General features: G+C 27.6%; 4 protein-coding genes across 14 annotated transcripts; 2 read left to right on the forward strand and 2 right to left on the reverse strand.

Annotated features, from left to right (window-relative positions):
* Positions 1 to 666: 666 nt before the first annotated feature.
* Positions 667 to 4,150, forward strand: LOC122628965. 2 transcript variants are annotated; one of them, XM_043811897.1, is made up of 5 exons: positions 667 to 824; positions 1,850 to 2,183; positions 2,271 to 2,460; positions 2,542 to 3,096; positions 3,298 to 4,150. In XM_043811897.1, exons 3-5 carry the CDS (start codon positions 2,290 to 2,292, stop codon positions 3,475 to 3,477), a joined length of 906 nt encoding a protein of 301 aa, XP_043667832.1. In that variant the 5' UTR covers positions 667 to 824; positions 1,850 to 2,183; positions 2,271 to 2,289; the 3' UTR covers positions 3,478 to 4,150. The 2 variants fall into 2 exon arrangements, with proteins under 2 accessions (XP_043667832.1, XP_043667833.1); XM_043811898.1 differs by lacking the exon at positions 667 to 824 and adding an exon at positions 1,134 to 1,594.
* A 352-nt stretch (positions 4,151 to 4,502) lies between these two features.
* LOC122628966 (myeloid leukemia factor) lies at positions 4,503 to 9,598 on the reverse strand. Of its 10 annotated transcripts, none has more exons than XM_043811902.1 (7): positions 9,255 to 9,597; positions 8,528 to 8,723; positions 8,134 to 8,422; positions 7,900 to 8,047; positions 6,158 to 6,229; positions 5,712 to 5,771; positions 4,503 to 5,017 (listed from the first exon to the last, which is right to left on the reverse strand). In XM_043811902.1, the coding sequence occupies exons 1-6, from the start codon at positions 9,305 to 9,307 to the stop codon at positions 5,753 to 5,755; spliced, it is 777 nt and encodes a 258-aa protein (XP_043667837.1). In that variant the 5' UTR covers positions 9,308 to 9,597; the 3' UTR covers positions 4,503 to 5,017; positions 5,712 to 5,752. The 10 variants fall into 10 exon arrangements, 7 of the variants coding, with proteins under 7 accessions (XP_043667837.1, XP_043667838.1, XP_043667835.1 ...); XM_043811903.1 differs by having other exon boundaries at positions 5,708 to 5,771; XR_006327160.1 differs by lacking the exon at positions 5,712 to 5,771 and adding an exon at positions 7,280 to 7,374 and having other exon boundaries at positions 4,939 to 5,017.
* Positions 9,599 to 10,027: 429 nt separating this feature from the next.
* On the forward strand, positions 10,028 to 12,231 carry LOC122628969 (MOB kinase activator-like 3). The gene is made up of 6 exons (XM_043811910.1): positions 10,028 to 10,232; positions 10,337 to 11,093; positions 11,211 to 11,361; positions 11,447 to 11,674; positions 11,766 to 11,881; positions 12,001 to 12,231. Exons 2-6 carry the CDS (start codon positions 11,049 to 11,051, stop codon positions 12,166 to 12,168), a joined length of 708 nt encoding a protein of 235 aa, XP_043667845.1. The 5' UTR covers positions 10,028 to 10,232; positions 10,337 to 11,048; the 3' UTR covers positions 12,169 to 12,231.
* Positions 12,232 to 13,228: 997 nt separating this feature from the next.
* On the reverse strand, positions 13,229 to 15,558 carry LOC122628963 (mitochondrial-processing peptidase subunit beta). The gene is made up of 7 exons (XM_043811895.1): positions 15,408 to 15,558; positions 14,861 to 15,079; positions 14,340 to 14,725; positions 14,085 to 14,278; positions 13,806 to 13,975; positions 13,478 to 13,732; positions 13,229 to 13,410 (listed from the first exon to the last, which is right to left on the reverse strand). The coding sequence occupies exons 1-7, from the start codon at positions 15,474 to 15,476 to the stop codon at positions 13,270 to 13,272; spliced, it is 1,434 nt and encodes a 477-aa protein (XP_043667830.1). The 5' UTR covers positions 15,477 to 15,558; the 3' UTR covers positions 13,229 to 13,269.
* Positions 15,559 to 15,999: the final 441 nt, after the last annotated feature.

The raw sequence follows: 15,999 nt of genomic DNA on the forward strand, positions 1-15,999 counted from the left end.
CAATATATTTCTACTGTAACATTTAAAGTAGTTATAAAAATTCTTTTGAATAATGGAAAAAATGCATATATATGTGTGTATATATATATATATTCATACATACATACATACATATATTGATTAATCATCGATTTTTTTAACAGCAATTTTCTTACAAAACAATACATGATTGTGCAAGTACTTTAAGAACCGATGAAAGATAGCCATTGCTTCTTATGACATCATCGCTTTCGGAATAAACAACAGGTGATTCCAGGATTCGATGAATGACGTAGTTAGTATGTATATACGCAGTGAGAAGGAATTCCCAGAAGTATGACACGTTGTATAAGATATTTCGTTCAATGCTATGATTCGTGCAAAGCGAATATAGACACATTAATGCGAAAGGAAGAAAGTAGAAAATTCTTGTAACGCGCATATGCAAACGATCTGATCATTTAATTGCATCTCTTTATACGAACTACGCGATAATGATATTGAATAGCCGTCCATCTTGTATTTTTACAACAGCTAAACGGTACTTACGAAATCAACGTCTCAAAATTAAGATATGTTTTTAATATATTCTTCATATTGCTTGTATTCTCTAAATAATATATAGAAGTTTAAAGGAGGGATGTAGCCAAGCGGTCACGTGGTCGAAACGCGCCATCGATAGGCACTTGTAAGGGTAAGGGGAAGGGGGAGATACGGCGCGAATATATATAATCTTCCGCTCACGCTCCACCACCCAATTCTGCTTGGACTTCGAACACGTGTGCATACGTGCAAGCCTTCCGAGGAGGGAAAGTTTTTATTTGTTTGGTGCGCTCATTGTATGGGTAAGAACTTTCATTTCATACGTAATCTTCGTAATATTTAAGTGAAACGATGATAGAGGTTATTGAGTGATGTGTATTTGTAATATTTTATTTCTGTTGTCTTCTGAATCTTTCAATTTTGCTTTTTGTCCTAATTCGGACAATGAACCGTTCATATACTGTCAAATGAATGTTAGAGTGGCTTTATTTATCCGATTTTTTTTCTTTATTTTTTGTCGATACTTAATAATATCTATTATTTATTCAATCATGTGGAGCAATAGGAAATATATCTAAGAAACAATGTTTTTAATTTTATTTAAATAAATAATTAACTATTCGCAGAAATTATTCGACGTGATAAACGATTTCAAGGTTACCTTTAACAGATTGTTGTCATTTGTATTCGTCAGAAAATTGATTAATCGTAATATTACGTTACGTCAGGTCTAGTTTTTAAAATTTCGACGAAATTTGTTCCAAACGTATTGGAGTAAGTCAATTATCTTATGTGAAGTGACACGAGCGCCCGATTAACGTTTTCTAGGGTCTTCTTCGAATAATATGACTGTACTACTACGGAGTATACATTATTATATCGAAGGTCGCAGTAGACACGTGGCATGATACGTATCTATTTGGTCTTGTATTGATTGTTAACCACGCGTCCGCTATCGCCATGTTGGACATCAAACCAACTGCAAATGCGATCCGCTTTTCTGCTTTTATTTCCCAAATTTTGGCTTACGGAACGGTGTTGATTCGTGTTCTTAAATAGCAGTGGAATTGTGGTACATACTAATTTATTGAAAATATACAATCGAGAAAGATAACATGATAAATAAAGCATTATAATAGCCATTTGAAACATAGAACAAAATTATTTATATTAATAAGCGTAAAATGTATATCAAACAAATTACGTAAACCAACTCATTTTTGAACAAATACATTATTTAAATTGAGCAAGAATAATTTGAACTTAATATTAATAGAAATTTTCTCTTGATATTTGTTTTAAAAAATATATTTCATGGATATTACAGAGCGAGAGAAGAGTATAAAACACGGAGAGAGCCCTGTAGAGCCAATAAGCAGCTGCAGGGATGAGCATGGCTTTGTGCCAACAGTTGGTCGCTGGGGCAGTGAGTGGCCGAGTTGACTCGAGACGACAGAAATATGGTGCCAGCCACAGGGGCAGGCACGCGGGCCCTGGATCAGGGGTGTGCCGCTACCCCTGCCGGTGTGGGCCCATTATGAATCACCAGCCCTGATCGTATCTACGGTCGAACAATATGAGGAACTAGCAGGCAGTGTTGAATTAGAAACTCAGCGCTTATTGCGTGAGCATAGATATGACACTATTGGCAACTTCCTCAGGTATATATCTAAAGTTTTATAAAAATAATTACTTCTACAATGTTAGTAATGTACTTTACTTAGTACTACATTATATAATATGAATAGGTTCTACAAGAATTACATTATGAGTGGAGAAAGTAAATTGGATCGATTTTATCGCAAGTATCAGCCTTTAATAACACCTGAACACTATACATGTGTTGGGCTTGGATTTGAATTACTACGTCGACTACGTAGTTTAAATAAAAAATATCCTGATATAGCTAGTGGGCTCTACTTAGTGTCTTGTGAAGAAGTAGATTTATTATTTGTTATTTTAATTTAATGTCATAGTTGTTACCAACAAGTAATATAATATTAAATAATTTTTTTACAGACGATTGGAGATATTGCTAGTTATGTTGGTGGTCCACCAGCAGCAGATAGTGGAGAGAAAGAACATGTTCTAGTGTGCCTGAAAATCAAGATTAATGGACGTCAAGGTGTTATGCTTCTTGATCCTGGTTATCATGTTGCTCGTGTGATTACAGTAATGGCTGATAAATTATATCCTCATACGGGCTGGTTTACTCAATCTGATGAGCCAAATTGTAAGAAAGAGTACAACTATTTTCTTTGCGGTGAAGATCCTGATTATGTCGAATGGCATGAAAGGGAAACTCGACCAGGTGCCTTGGAAAGAACACAAGTTGCTCTTATTTATATGGCAAGGCCATATCTTACTGCCATTGATGTTACGGAACGCAGAAATTTGGTTTACAATTTCAGAAGTTTACTTGCCCGAGACACTAAAGGTCATGTCACAGCTGGTATATATTTTCCCATTGTACTAGACATGAATAATGCACAAACTTTTACGATTTTCTATCAAACAAATAGTGGTAAGAAAAGGATTAAAATGCCATTCAACAAATTCTGCAGTTCGCCTAAAGTAAGTTTAGTCAACATAATGTATACATTTTTTATACAATTGAATAACTAGTTGAGTATTAAAGGAAGTTACAAACATGTATACATGCATCCATCGATTTCCTTGTAAAACATGTTCCTTTTCTAAATTGGATAATACTACATTAAATTAATTGATATTTTATGAAAATATTATGTTAAAAACAATAAAAATTCGTTTCAGATAAGTCCTGATGCAAAAGAAACTGAGATTATCTCAGAAAGTGCTCGTCAATTGGGTCTAACACAAGATACTCTGAAGGATATGCTTTCAGCTCTAGCTACTGTCATGAGTGACTCAACTTTTTTGACACAACTCTTGACTATTAATGCAAGAATTAACACCCTTGCAGAGGATAATTAACAGAAGTCAGTCCACCCTGTGCGGTGCCAATACAACATTATATTCTATCATATCTTTTGCCAGCTTTCCTCTTATGTTCTTCTATTTCTATTGACCATCATATTTACTCTTTCTTATATGTAAAATTATTTTTCTGACAACGAATTGTAAACAAATTTCTGTTCTTAATTATTTTTAATATTTCTCCATTTTTACATTGATTTGAAATCAGCAAAGATATACAAGTTAATTGTATATGATATTCTATAAAGGTTGATCATTTTTTTCTTTGTGTATTTTCAGAATGCTAGGTGTGTTTAAATACTTATTGAAACTATATGGATCGTACTCATAATTAAGTTTCTTAATCTTTTAAAGCTTTAATTTTACTAATCCGTCATTTATTTATGAGGTGTTGTTATGAAACTTGTGAATCAGTAATAATGAAAAAAAAAAAAAAAAATATAAGATATATAAAATAACAAATTTGTTGAATTCTCGGTGATTGTGTATTTAAATTATTTTAAATTATATTATTCTTATTTATATATACAACAGGTTCCTCTAAGGTGAAACTAACGTCAGGGTTGCTTTAATTTATTAGATTTTTAATATGGTGTAACAGGAATATGTTTTAGTTACTAAATTTATTTTGTGCAAATAAATTTTCGAGCAAATAAAACTTTTAAAAAAATATGTATCTTTATTAAAACCTACTCTAATATTAAATTTACATTTAAAAAAAAATTATGTTCCTATGTATCAGAAAACAAAAAATATTTAAATATATAAGTATTCAGTGAAAATGGAAGTAATATCTTCCTTCATTTCTAAAATTTATAAAACTGATTGATAAAAATAATAAAAATCAATTCAAAATTTTTGGAGATTTACATTTTATTGTTTTATTAACGTTTATTAATCATAATTTTATAATAGTAGACATAGATCGGAATTTTAATCGATATTAGAGTATCTTTATAATTAAAATATAAGAGGAATATAATTCTAACATAACTTTTTGTATTATATATAAGGTAATGCAGTGATTTTTTAAATATTTTATATTTTGATCCCACTATACATAAGAGTGAAATTAGAGTAGTAGCAATCTCAATCGAAACGTTTCCTTTCTCATATATTTTATGAATACAAATATAAGGATATATTTTATATTTTTTTTGATTATACAATACTAATGCAAATAATAATTATAGATAAGAGAAATTAGAGTACTAGCAATCCCAGTTGAAACGTTTCCTTTCTAATGTATTTCATAAATACAAATATAAGGATATATTTTGTATTTTTTTAATTATACAATAGTAATGCAAATAAATTGCAACTCTTTGTTTCATAAATAGTCATGATTATTGAGAAGTTACAGGCAAAGCTAATTATATTTTGAGAGATTATATCCTAAGACATTCTAAAACATTTACTATTTCACATTGCGGGACGCTTATGCTTATATTCGGTTTCGGGAGTATGTTCACGTTTCCGATATCCTGTCGTAGCCTTTCTATGATAAGTAGCTTCAGAAGATGGAAGAGGGTCAGAGCTGTGAACATGCAATTATTTTTGTTTTAATATTTCAATTATTTATAAATTATGATATAGAAATAAATGAAGCTTTAATGCATGATTTGTTACTCTTTGGATAATAGTTAAACATTATTAGTGTATATTGTTATATATAAAACATTTAGACTATTAATGAAAAACGAAAAATGATCAATCTTTTATTATAATCTACAGTATAAAACAAAAATAAAAGCAATCTTACATTTATTTTTAAATATATGATTTCTAAATGTATCATTTTTTATTTCAAATTAATTTAAATCTCAAATTATTATATATGATAAAATGTAAATATTGTATATATGTATTTTATATAATTATCCTCCTGTAGTATTATACACAAAGTAGTTAGTCAAATAATTAATTAAAATTTTTAATAATGTTTCTTTTTGGCTCTATTAATAGTCCTTATATATATATCATAATTTTTAATTTTCTAATATTTCTTTTCTAGATCTCATCACTATTAAATATCTCGTATAAAGCTTGAAATATAAGTAAATATTGTTAACATACAAAATATCATAGTTATCAGAATAGAAACATTAACACAATTAAAAAATATATTGCATTAATGACTTTATGTATTTTTATTAGCTAAAGTTGATATTTTTGTATACCTTTTGATATAAAGATAATAAATAACGGAAAATGTAACGCAACGTACTTACGTTACAAAAGTGTCACCGCTGTGTACTATGCTTTTAATTTATTAATATTTGTGGTTGTACCTGCAATACATAAGGTGGTATATTCCATACCAATCTTAGTATCTGTCGCAGTATAAGGACATATTTTCGTGAATTAAAATTACAAAATACATATTTCATCATCTTATCATGCATTAAAATGAAATATGGGAGTGAAATAATCTATAAACATGATAAGTATTGCATATTATTGCCAAATAACTGTGTATAATACATATGAAAAAAAAAAAAATAGTTTCTATCTTAATATATAATTGTATTATTATCAATTTGAATTCAAATATCTAAATACTTTTTTTAATGAAATGATAAAAGTACAGTTTAAGTTATTTGTTCATAAAGCTTTAAATTATAATATTTTATGTACAGTACATAAATAATATCTTATTATATAACTTATTTATTACCGTGAAGTAGAAGCCAAATCATAAGTTTTAGAAGATAAAGCTTTAATATTGCGCCTAGAAGAAGGTATCCATCTTGAAGAATTATAGAAGTAACCATGAAACATAATAACATAAGATTGACATAACAGATAAAATAAGTAACTTCATATCAAACAGAGAATTGAATGATATATCAAATCAATAAGAGAAATGGAATTCTCTAAGATCATAAATTAAAAAAGATACGATCACTTGTAATGAAATTGTGACAAAAATGTTAATTATTTTTTTATATCATTAACTCTTTGCGGTCATAATACTTCTTAACATGGCTACTTTGTTGGCCACAATATTTTCACTTATACAGCAGATGATATATGCTCAATCAATTATTGTTTAGAAATCATACTTTAATGGATTAAATGTTTGAGATTTATTTTTTATTTACATTTCATGCACAGCATGTAAAAACACGTGTGCAATATAATAAGATATAAATTGAATAGTTTACTTTGTTAAACAGTAAATGATAAAAGTGCCTTGTTGAGAATATCCTGGACTTTGACTGCAAAAAGTTAAGACACTACTAAATTTATGATGCAGTATAATTTATTCCATGGTTAGTACATTATATTAATCCTGTATATATTTGTATACACACAGACACACAGTTTGTATAATTAAAATTACAAACATCTTTCTTATGTTTTACTGTCATGAACGCATATTAATTAATTAATTAATTTATTTATTTATGTTTTGTTTGGGAATATTAAAACTTATAATACCTTTCAAATTCAAATCTGCTGTGATCAAAAAATGAAATATTTTAATGAAGTAATGAAGTCTTATTATGTATTTAAATATTAACTGATAATTTAAAGTAAAATATTTTAACATAAAAATAGAGCATTCATTCGAAGTAATATCAGTATAACATAATGTACATGTACACAAAAACTGATTCTGAATTCTACAAAGCACATACATTTTCATATACATACATAGCAATAAATAAAAATATGTGTATATAGATGACAATATTAATGGTGCTAACTCATATTAAAGTTGAGTAATCCTTTTATTTAGAAAGTAAATATGAACATAATTGAGCATGCATATATTTATTTCAATAATGCATACACAAAGTTGAAGAAGGAATGCACCAAGAGATTTGGTTTCAGCCAATGTATTGTAATCACATTTTTCTACCAGACTTTCTTCCATGCTTCTTATATCTGTTGCATAAGAATGAAACTAACATTTAGTAAACTAAAGAATGAAACTAAAATATCTGTAATAAAAAAAACTAATGAAAACCTAATATTTTACATTATATATAAAAGTAACTTAATTTGATTTAATATTGAGGAATGAAATGTGTAGTTGATGTTTCCAAAGAATAAGAGTAACACGTTCTTATGACAATGACAGATATATACTCTTGCATTTGAATTTGTTAAATAATATGTATTTGTTAGTAGATTAGTGTGTATGATATATGAAGCAATGTACACAAGTGAAATGTGACTTTGCTTAGAAATTTATTCTATGTAATTATATTATAATATATTCGCTGTTTTATAAAGCTAAATATATTATATATTTTCAAATTCTGTTATATTGCGAAAAAGTCACAAATTCCAATGCAGAGTTCCTCATATATTATTACATAATATTAGCTTTAGTTTAGAGCTAATGAATGCAATAATTTTTTATAAATAATAGAAATGCATTGTTTAATAAAGAATTATGAAACTAACCTTCCTGATGCATCGGGTAAAGCAAGTTGCTTGTGATCAGGACGACGTCTATTGTAGTTAGCATATGCATTATGATGCGGTCCTCCAATAGCACCTACAGAACGTCTTGTACATGATTCCCACTCAGTATTAAAGCTTTCAGCTTCGTCTATAAGAAAAATTTAATGCACATTTATATAATTAAGTATACTAGTTTTTAATATTTATATGAAGAGTATATATAATTTTGATTACCTTCATCAAGATTGATAAACTCTTCATGTTCTTCTTGCTTTCCATTATGAATATTCTGTTCCCTTTCACGAATATGGGCTCTATCCCCAATATGATGACCAATAGCCATTTTCTTTGTTCCAGTTCTTGTATCACATACAGTTTTTTTCGTCTCTTTCACTCCGCCAGGTGCAGTTCTTGTAGACATTGTTTCCTGATAAACTTGTGGGCGTCCATCTGCACCACTAGCCATAGTCATTACAGAACTGCTTGTAAAGGAATGACAATTTCCATTTGTTGCCAAATTATCCTATATTTTATTAACATTAAATAAATTATTATTTTCTTTTTATATACACGTATCAAAAAATACAAATATTTATGAAAACTTAAAACCATTCGCATAAAAACTTACGAAATTGGTGAATAATCTATTAAAGTTCATTGCTGGCATAGTCGGAAAAGTAAACGGCATCATTTGCATCTCATTATGATGTACCCCACTTCTCTGTTGTGAATCAGTTAATGCATTCTGACCCATCATTCCAAACGGATCGGTGAAAAACGAATTCATTATGCTGTTCATTTGCCTCATAGTACGCATATGAGATCTATTGCCAGACAAAAAATAATTATCTTGAATAATGCTTTCATTCTTACAATTTTACAAAAATACTTGATCCATTTTAAAATCTTGTGTTTGAATTAATTATAATAAACTGAACTTGATGTAATACAGACATAAGTTTTATGGATGTGAAACAATTGCAAGCATAAAAAAAATAACATTAAAAACAAGTGAAATAATGATAATAAACAGAATAATTCACTGCAATCCAACTTTAAGTTCATACTATTGAATATAATAATTACGTTTTATTTTAATATCGCAAGTTGTGTTAAAATAATTTTCTTTCAAAAAAAAAAAGAAAAAAAATAAAAAAAAAATCAAAAAAAAAAGAGCAAAATTGTATATAAATGAAAAAAAAGAAGCAAAATATGTAATAAAAAACGTGCTCAAATATCTATAGAATATTTTTTACATTAGTGTTGAAATCGAAAAGAAAAATTTCATCAGATTTTTATAATTCGTAGGTGCATGCAAAAAAAAATCGTGGAAAAAAAAATATTAATATACAAACCCAAATATAGGATCGTCGTCGAAATCGCCCATGAGAGATCCAAACAAAGACATTTTGAATATCGCACGATCAGTTAGATTATATCAAATACACGAGTATTTAATTGAGTATGATTGAGTGCAATATGTAATACTCGACTATACGTATACAGAATGCTGTGTTCCGTAGCAAGTAATTCCGAATTCGTTGTAAATTTTTTTCTAACTGTAGTTTTGATGAAATTTCTGGAACCTGTCGTATACTATACTGCCAAGCGTACGCTAATTGACTAGGGAGACCAAGATTTATTTAGTCCACTACCGATCGTCGATTGTCGCTACTCGTGAAATCACAGGAAATTTCCCGAACAGGAAATAACTACTCAACGTATTTTGTTTGGATAGTAACAAATGATACAAAATCGTAATGTTTAATTCTTGCTTTTGGGTAGAACTTTATATATCAATTTAGTATTAAATGAAATATAAAATTCTAAAGAATTTGGAAAAATAGCGAAATCCGTGAAATATAATTTCCAAATTATTATAATTGTTGTCCAAAAATATTCCCTAGATTCGTTTGCCGAAGGAAGTTGATAAGGACGATATGTAAAATTTCATAGAAATTTCATTGTCAAAATTAATACTTTGTTAAACTTCGATCGTCATATAGCTTAAACAAAAATTAATTTAGAATTTAATATCGTAAAAAAAAAAAATAAAATTTCTATCAGATTTTTATCGACATACGCCAATAAAATATTGAATATTGATCACTAAATGAAACTTTCAAAAAGATTCAATCGGATCTAAAAAGTGAACGCGATATTGCAAAATTTTACGATTGGTCATTCCATAGCAGATTTTGTCCAATGTGGTATGCCATACCTTTTTTAGAGATCTTTGAATTAATAAAAATTGTAATATTTCCCTGAAGTTATATGTACTTAACTGCTAACCTTGAAAGTAAATGGAACGACAAATAATTATTAACTGACAGGTAATATTCTATCATGTAAAGTTAATTGTTCATTAGATTAAAATTTATCTTCAAATGGAATAACTTATTCTTTGTCATCTAAATTATAAAGTTTTATTTTTTAGCAATGGCATGCAATCTATTCTATATGTGACGTCATCACATCAATGATGTGAATATAGTGACTCTCATATCATTGGTTATACATTTACCGCGACGAATGCATAATTTTAAAGTTGGTTATAATCGATATTATATTGTGCGTATGTACAAATCTATAAGTAATTATTATTTAAATACATATACGAGTATTGTAATCTTCCTTATTACAATTTATTTTTTGTGTTTTTAATTCAATGAACTTCTAGCGATATTATTATATATTATATTCAAGAGAAGTCAATACCTATTGATAAATACATATTTACATCATCTACTCAATTATATTAGTTAATTAGACCTGAAAGTAAACACTTATTTAATTTAGTACTACTTTGTATTCAATAAACTAAATACAATGTAATATAAATATACATCAGTTGCTTTTTATGATCAACGGCGACGAAGTTGTATATAATAGGCAATATAATTTGCATGAGATATTAACCGCTATTCTTTTTTTTATGTAAATGTATGTCTATTTTATTGTATAAATATGTGGAATTGTGAGATTTAAATGTATATCGTAATAAGCACAGTGATATCGAATATGAGAGATACTACGTATAACCTCTTGTAAGATGTACATCATGTATATGCATTTGATTAATTTATATAGTCGGTTACACTGATAGTTTTGAACTAATCAAAAAACCGCATACGACTTTGTATTGTATAATGACTACTTTAAGTGGTTTCATGGAATTTTTCCAAAAGGGAAAGGTAAATTATAACTATCTTGGTTTGTATTAAAATTATTTTACATAACCTAAAACAAATTTTCTTATTGAATCAGTCATATTAATTGTGTAGAAATATTTTATATAATGTTTGTTATAGACTTTTAGACCAAAGAAAAAATTTGCTCATGGAACATTACGTTATTCTTTACATAAACAAGCTCAAGCTTCACTTAATTCAGGAATAAACTTAAGATCTGTAGTCAAATTACCACCAAAAGAGGATCTCAATGATTGGATTGCTGTTCATGGTATATGAAAATTCTTATTCTATTAAACAGTTATTAAAATATGAATGGCTTGCATATAATATAGCAATAATTATTTTATATTTAGTTGTAGATTTCTTTAATAGAATAAATCTTATATATGGTACTATATCTGAATATTGTGATTCTGCGTCATGTCCAACAATGAGCGGTGGAGCACGTTTTGAGTATTTATGGGCAGATGGGGAAAAATATAAGAAGCCAACTGTTCTTCCTGCTCCTCAATATGTTACACTTCTTATGGATTGGATAGAAGTACAAATAAATAATGAAACTATATTTCCTGTGTCAACAGGTATGTCAATTATATATTTTTATTATATAAATATATAGGAATAATATAACAGTTGTTTATTTTATTTACATATTTTACATTTTTACTACAGATGTACCATTTCCAAAAACATTCGTACCATTATGTCGTAAAATTTTAACTCGTCTCTTCAGAGTGTTTGTTCATGTATACATTCATCATTTTGATCGTATAGTAGCTATAGGTGCAGTAAGTAAATTATATCTATTCTTGTTGTAACTTAATAATGTAACAGGATTCTGGTATAATATTCTTATGTAAATATTTTGAATAAATTCATCTTATAATATTTTTTATAATTATTTTAGGAAGCACATGTAAATACATGCTACAAACATTTTTACTATTTTGTAACAGAATTTGAGTTAATAAATACAAAAGAATTAGAGCCATTAGCTGAAATGACTGCTAAAGTCTGCAAAGATACAGCCTCACCAACACAAGCAACTGTGCCATCAAATAATCATATGAGATAGTTATATGGACATTATACTGTAGACTAAACGTATAATCTCCAATATGAATGAATATGAACAAAAGAAAAAATATATGCACATTTTTTTTTATGAATCTCAAAAAATTTAATTGTATATTAATTAAATTAATATTCATGATGCATAATATTAAAAGTGTTATAACTCCTAGTAATAATAGAAGTGATGTCATAAATAAATTATCCTTGATATTATGAAATTAAATTTTATATGTAATAATTTTGTAAATATTTGTATGTCTTATATTTTAATTATATATATTGTCTGTGTATCGTATTTAATATCATATGTAAGTAAAAATTAAATTCCTATAAACCATATAAAATATTTTTTGGATTATTTATGTATAGCTTTATATTTTTTATAATTTTATTCATTTGAGATATTATATTATTAAATGGTTTATAAATACACAAGGAAATGTCTATCACAGGTATTTAAAACCAACATGAAGTGATACTTAATTTATAAAAGAAATTACAGAAAAATTTATGAATTAAAAAATAAATGATATTTATTATAGATTTATATTAGTTTTTTTTTTAAATAGTAATAAGAAATGTTCGAGAAAATTTCTTTTAATTCCTTATTCACACGCCGAGTACAATGAAATCAAGGAAATGGTCAATTGTATTATTAAAATTGAATATCATTTATAACTTTGATAAAGTTTATTTTTCAACATATATTGTTTAAGACCTGAGTTTTCTTTTCAATATCCTGTATAATTAGATATTTAATAACATGCCAAGTATCAACAAAATACTTTTTAGCAGCAATTTTGTTTATTAGTTTTTTCTGCAAATGAGATCATACATATTAAATTAATATTTTCCAATTAATTTATTTCAGAGATTTTATTTCATTATATTTCGTTGACAAATGAGAATGAAATTACAATATATTATAGAATATAATGAAAAACAAAATTTAAAGATATCATATTTTCGATTAAGCCAAATATCTAAAAATCTTCGAATATTTAGATAGGTGATTATTGCATATTGCAAATAAATTATGTTAATAAATTTGAACTAAAGAATACATCTTAAATGGCGACTTTTTTATTACATATTAACAACTTTACACACGTAACAAATACATGCGAGAGCGAATAGCATTGTAATCTGGTAAGTTTTCTACTGGACCAACTGCAGCAATTGCTGGACAATTATCATAAATATATTTCATTCCAACTTCGTGAATAGTTTTGGCAGTGACACTCTGAAATAAATATATTATCATAATAAAATTCTTGATATTTTTTAATACATTTGTATTATATACATACTTCTATCCTCATTTCAAGTTCATGTAATGGAATGCGTCGATTATAACAAAGTATTTGACGACCAATATCTTCACAGATTGCAGTGGTTCCATCAAGTTGTAATAGCATATTTGTTTTAAGAATATTTTTTGCACGTGTTACTTCTTTTTCTGTAACAGATGTACATAACCGCATCCATTCTCTTTGAAGACTCCACATAAATTCTTCGCATAGCATTGGATCGCAAACGAAATAAATACCCCAAAGTCCAGTATCCTAGAATTTATATAATAAAAATGATAGAACATTAAAATAGACAAATATTTAATTCTATTACAATAAATATTACCTTATAACAAGTATTAAAACTTTGATAACTATGACATAATCCATCTTCTGCACTTTCTTTAGCTAGATTGCTAGCATTATTTACTCCACCTCCTTGACTGCGATCCCATGCTCCCATAAGAGTATTAGCAACCATAAGAGGAATGTTATCTGGATCAGCCCAACCTACACCTAAAACAGACAATAAACGATATTCACGTTAGTGACAGCACATTTATATATATATATATATATATATATATATATATATATATATGTATATATTAGTATTCTTCTAAACCTTCAACTGCTATAGCAATATGTGCTAGTGGAATACTATCATCACGAACTCTTATTTCTGATCCAGTATATCTGCAGGGAAGTTCATAAGGTGGAATTTCATTATACTGTGGTTGACACATTCCACTAAAATATTGATTTGCTAATTCTACCAATTGTTCATGCTCTACACCACCAGCACCAGCTAAAACAAATCTGTAAGAAACAAAAAAGTAAATTATAATTCATATTAGATATCAAGGTAATTGTGAATTACCTTGCTGGGCCATAATGAGTTTTTACATATGAAACCAAATCATCTCTTGTAATACATTTAATATTCTTAGTAGGCCCAAGTATCGTCCTTCCAAGTGAAGTGCCTTGGTATGCTGTAGCATGTAAATGATCAAATACAACCTCTTGAAGATTTGTTTCAACTTCCTGCATTTCTCTTAAAATAACACCACGTTCTCTTTCAATTTCACTTTCACCAAGTTTCGAATTTTGTATGATATCACTAAGAATTTCAACTGCCTTTGGAACATCTTGTGAAAGACATTTAGCATAAAATACAGTTTGTTCACGACTCGTATATGCATTAAGGTGAGCACCCATGTTCTCAATTTCTAATTCTAGATCAGTTTGTGAGCGTTTTTTGGTTCCCTGTTTTAGAAAAAAAATTTTAATTTATTTTATTAATTGTACTGAATGAAGCTAAATATATATACACACATACACACATATATGTATATATATATATATATATTTCGAAAAGAAGATAGAAGTTAATAAATTTACTTTAAAGGCCATGTGTTCCATGAAGTGTGCAACACCATTATTTTTGTCATCTTCAAATCGACTTCCAGAATCTATCCACAGTCCAACAGTAGCTGTTGGTGCACCACTGTCTTCAGTAGCAATTTTCATACCATTGTTTAATGTTGAAACCCTAGTTGCTGGTTGATTGATAAGTATCTCTTTTAAAGAAACAGCAGTGGATCTCCATTGTTTTGGAATCTAAAAAGAAGTCAGAAAAAAGAAAAAGAACTGTCACTTCTGATAAAGTTAGTTGTCAATTCTTAATTTATAAATATGTAACAATTTAAGAAATAATTAAGATTGTTATAATATAATCTAGGAATATTAATTTCCATATAGATTTATATATGGACAAAAGATATATTTTTAATTACTTTATTCTTATTACGTAAGGTGATTGAAATAGTAGAGCAACTTTTTGTCATCATTTACAATTCATTTATAACTAATCGTATCGCAATAATTTATAATATTTTATATAAACAAATTAATATTATATAGATAATAGAAGTGTCATGTTTCTTACCCTAACAAGATTCGTTTTATCAGAATAATTTCGCAGAGCAGAACCAATTTTTAATAGACGAGTCGCCATTTTTATAATGTAATCCGTATTCCTTAAGGAAACTAGTAAGCAATACAAGTGACCAACTTTCTTTGATAAAAATAAAATTTTCCTAAATGATTTCTGTACCTTTCGATAAAGTCACTATTATTTGTCTAATAAATAAGTTTCACTGTTAAATTCAATTTTGATGAATTGTTTAATATACAGGTAAATTTTTATTTAATTAACAGCTAATAAATAATTGCAAGGTAAAATTTTACTCGGTAATTAATTACTATTCACCAGACATTTATTGTCAAGCTTTAAAGAAATGTTCTCGATAACTCTAGGTTTCTGTTATCTGCAACTAACTTCGTTTTAATGCTTGCACATGTCAGATAGGGACTGGCGGGAATTAAAGTGATATATGAAAAATGAAAAATGGAGGAAAGTTTATAAAGAACATTTCTATTTAAAAGCATTATTTACAAAAAATATAGGACGAAAGTTCATATTTTTAATAATAAAATTGAAAAATTAAAATTTACTTGTATAATTCATATGAAATAAA

Source organism: Vespula pensylvanica, chromosome 4, assembly GCF_014466175.1.
Source record: "Vespula pensylvanica isolate Volc-1 chromosome 4, ASM1446617v1, whole genome shotgun sequence".
NCBI lineage: Eukaryota > Metazoa > Arthropoda > Insecta > Hymenoptera > Vespidae > Vespula > Vespula pensylvanica.

Bases quoted from the DNA above. Each gene is read 5' to 3' on its own strand.
- LOC122628969 (XM_043811910.1), top strand. From the start codon at position 11,049: ATGACTACTTTAAGTGGTTTCATGGAATTTTTCCAAAAGGGAAAG. The intron at 11,094-11,210 runs GTAAATTATAAC...TGTTTGTTATAG, and splicing joins AATTTTTCCAAAAGGGAAAG to ACTTTTAGACCAAAGAAAAA. The intron at 11,362-11,446 runs GTATATGAAAAT...TTTTATATTTAG, and splicing joins TGATTGGATTGCTGTTCATG to TTGTAGATTTCTTTAATAGA.
- LOC122628963 (XM_043811895.1), bottom strand. From the start codon at position 15,476: ATGGCGACTCGTCTATTAAAAATTGGTTCTGCTCTGCGAAATTATTCT. The intron at 14,279-14,339 runs GTAATTCACAAT...TGTTTCTTACAG, and splicing joins ACTCATTATGGCCCAGCAAG to ATTTGTTTTAGCTGGTGCTG. The intron at 13,411-13,477 runs GTATGTATATAA...TATTTATTTCAG, and splicing joins AACTTGAAATGAGGATAGAA to AGTGTCACTGCCAAAACTAT.
- LOC122628966 (XM_043811900.1), bottom strand. From the start codon at position 9,307: ATGTCTTTGTTTGGATCTCTCATGGGCGATTTCGACGACGATCCTATA. The intron at 8,048-8,133 runs GTAATCAAAATT...TTTTTCTTATAG, and splicing joins GTTTATCAATCTTGATGAAG to ACGAAGCTGAAAGCTTTAAT. The intron at 5,018-6,157 runs GTAATAAATAAG...GCATGTTCACAG, and splicing joins GATTTGGCTTCTACTTCACG to CTCTGACCCTCTTCCATCTT.
- LOC122628965 (XM_043811897.1), top strand. From the start codon at position 2,290: ATGAGTGGAGAAAGTAAATTGGATCGATTTTATCGCAAGTATCAGCCT. The intron at 2,461-2,541 runs GTAGATTTATTA...ATTTTTTTACAG, and splicing joins ACTTAGTGTCTTGTGAAGAA to ACGATTGGAGATATTGCTAG. The intron at 3,097-3,297 runs GTAAGTTTAGTC...AATTCGTTTCAG, and splicing joins AATTCTGCAGTTCGCCTAAA to ATAAGTCCTGATGCAAAAGA.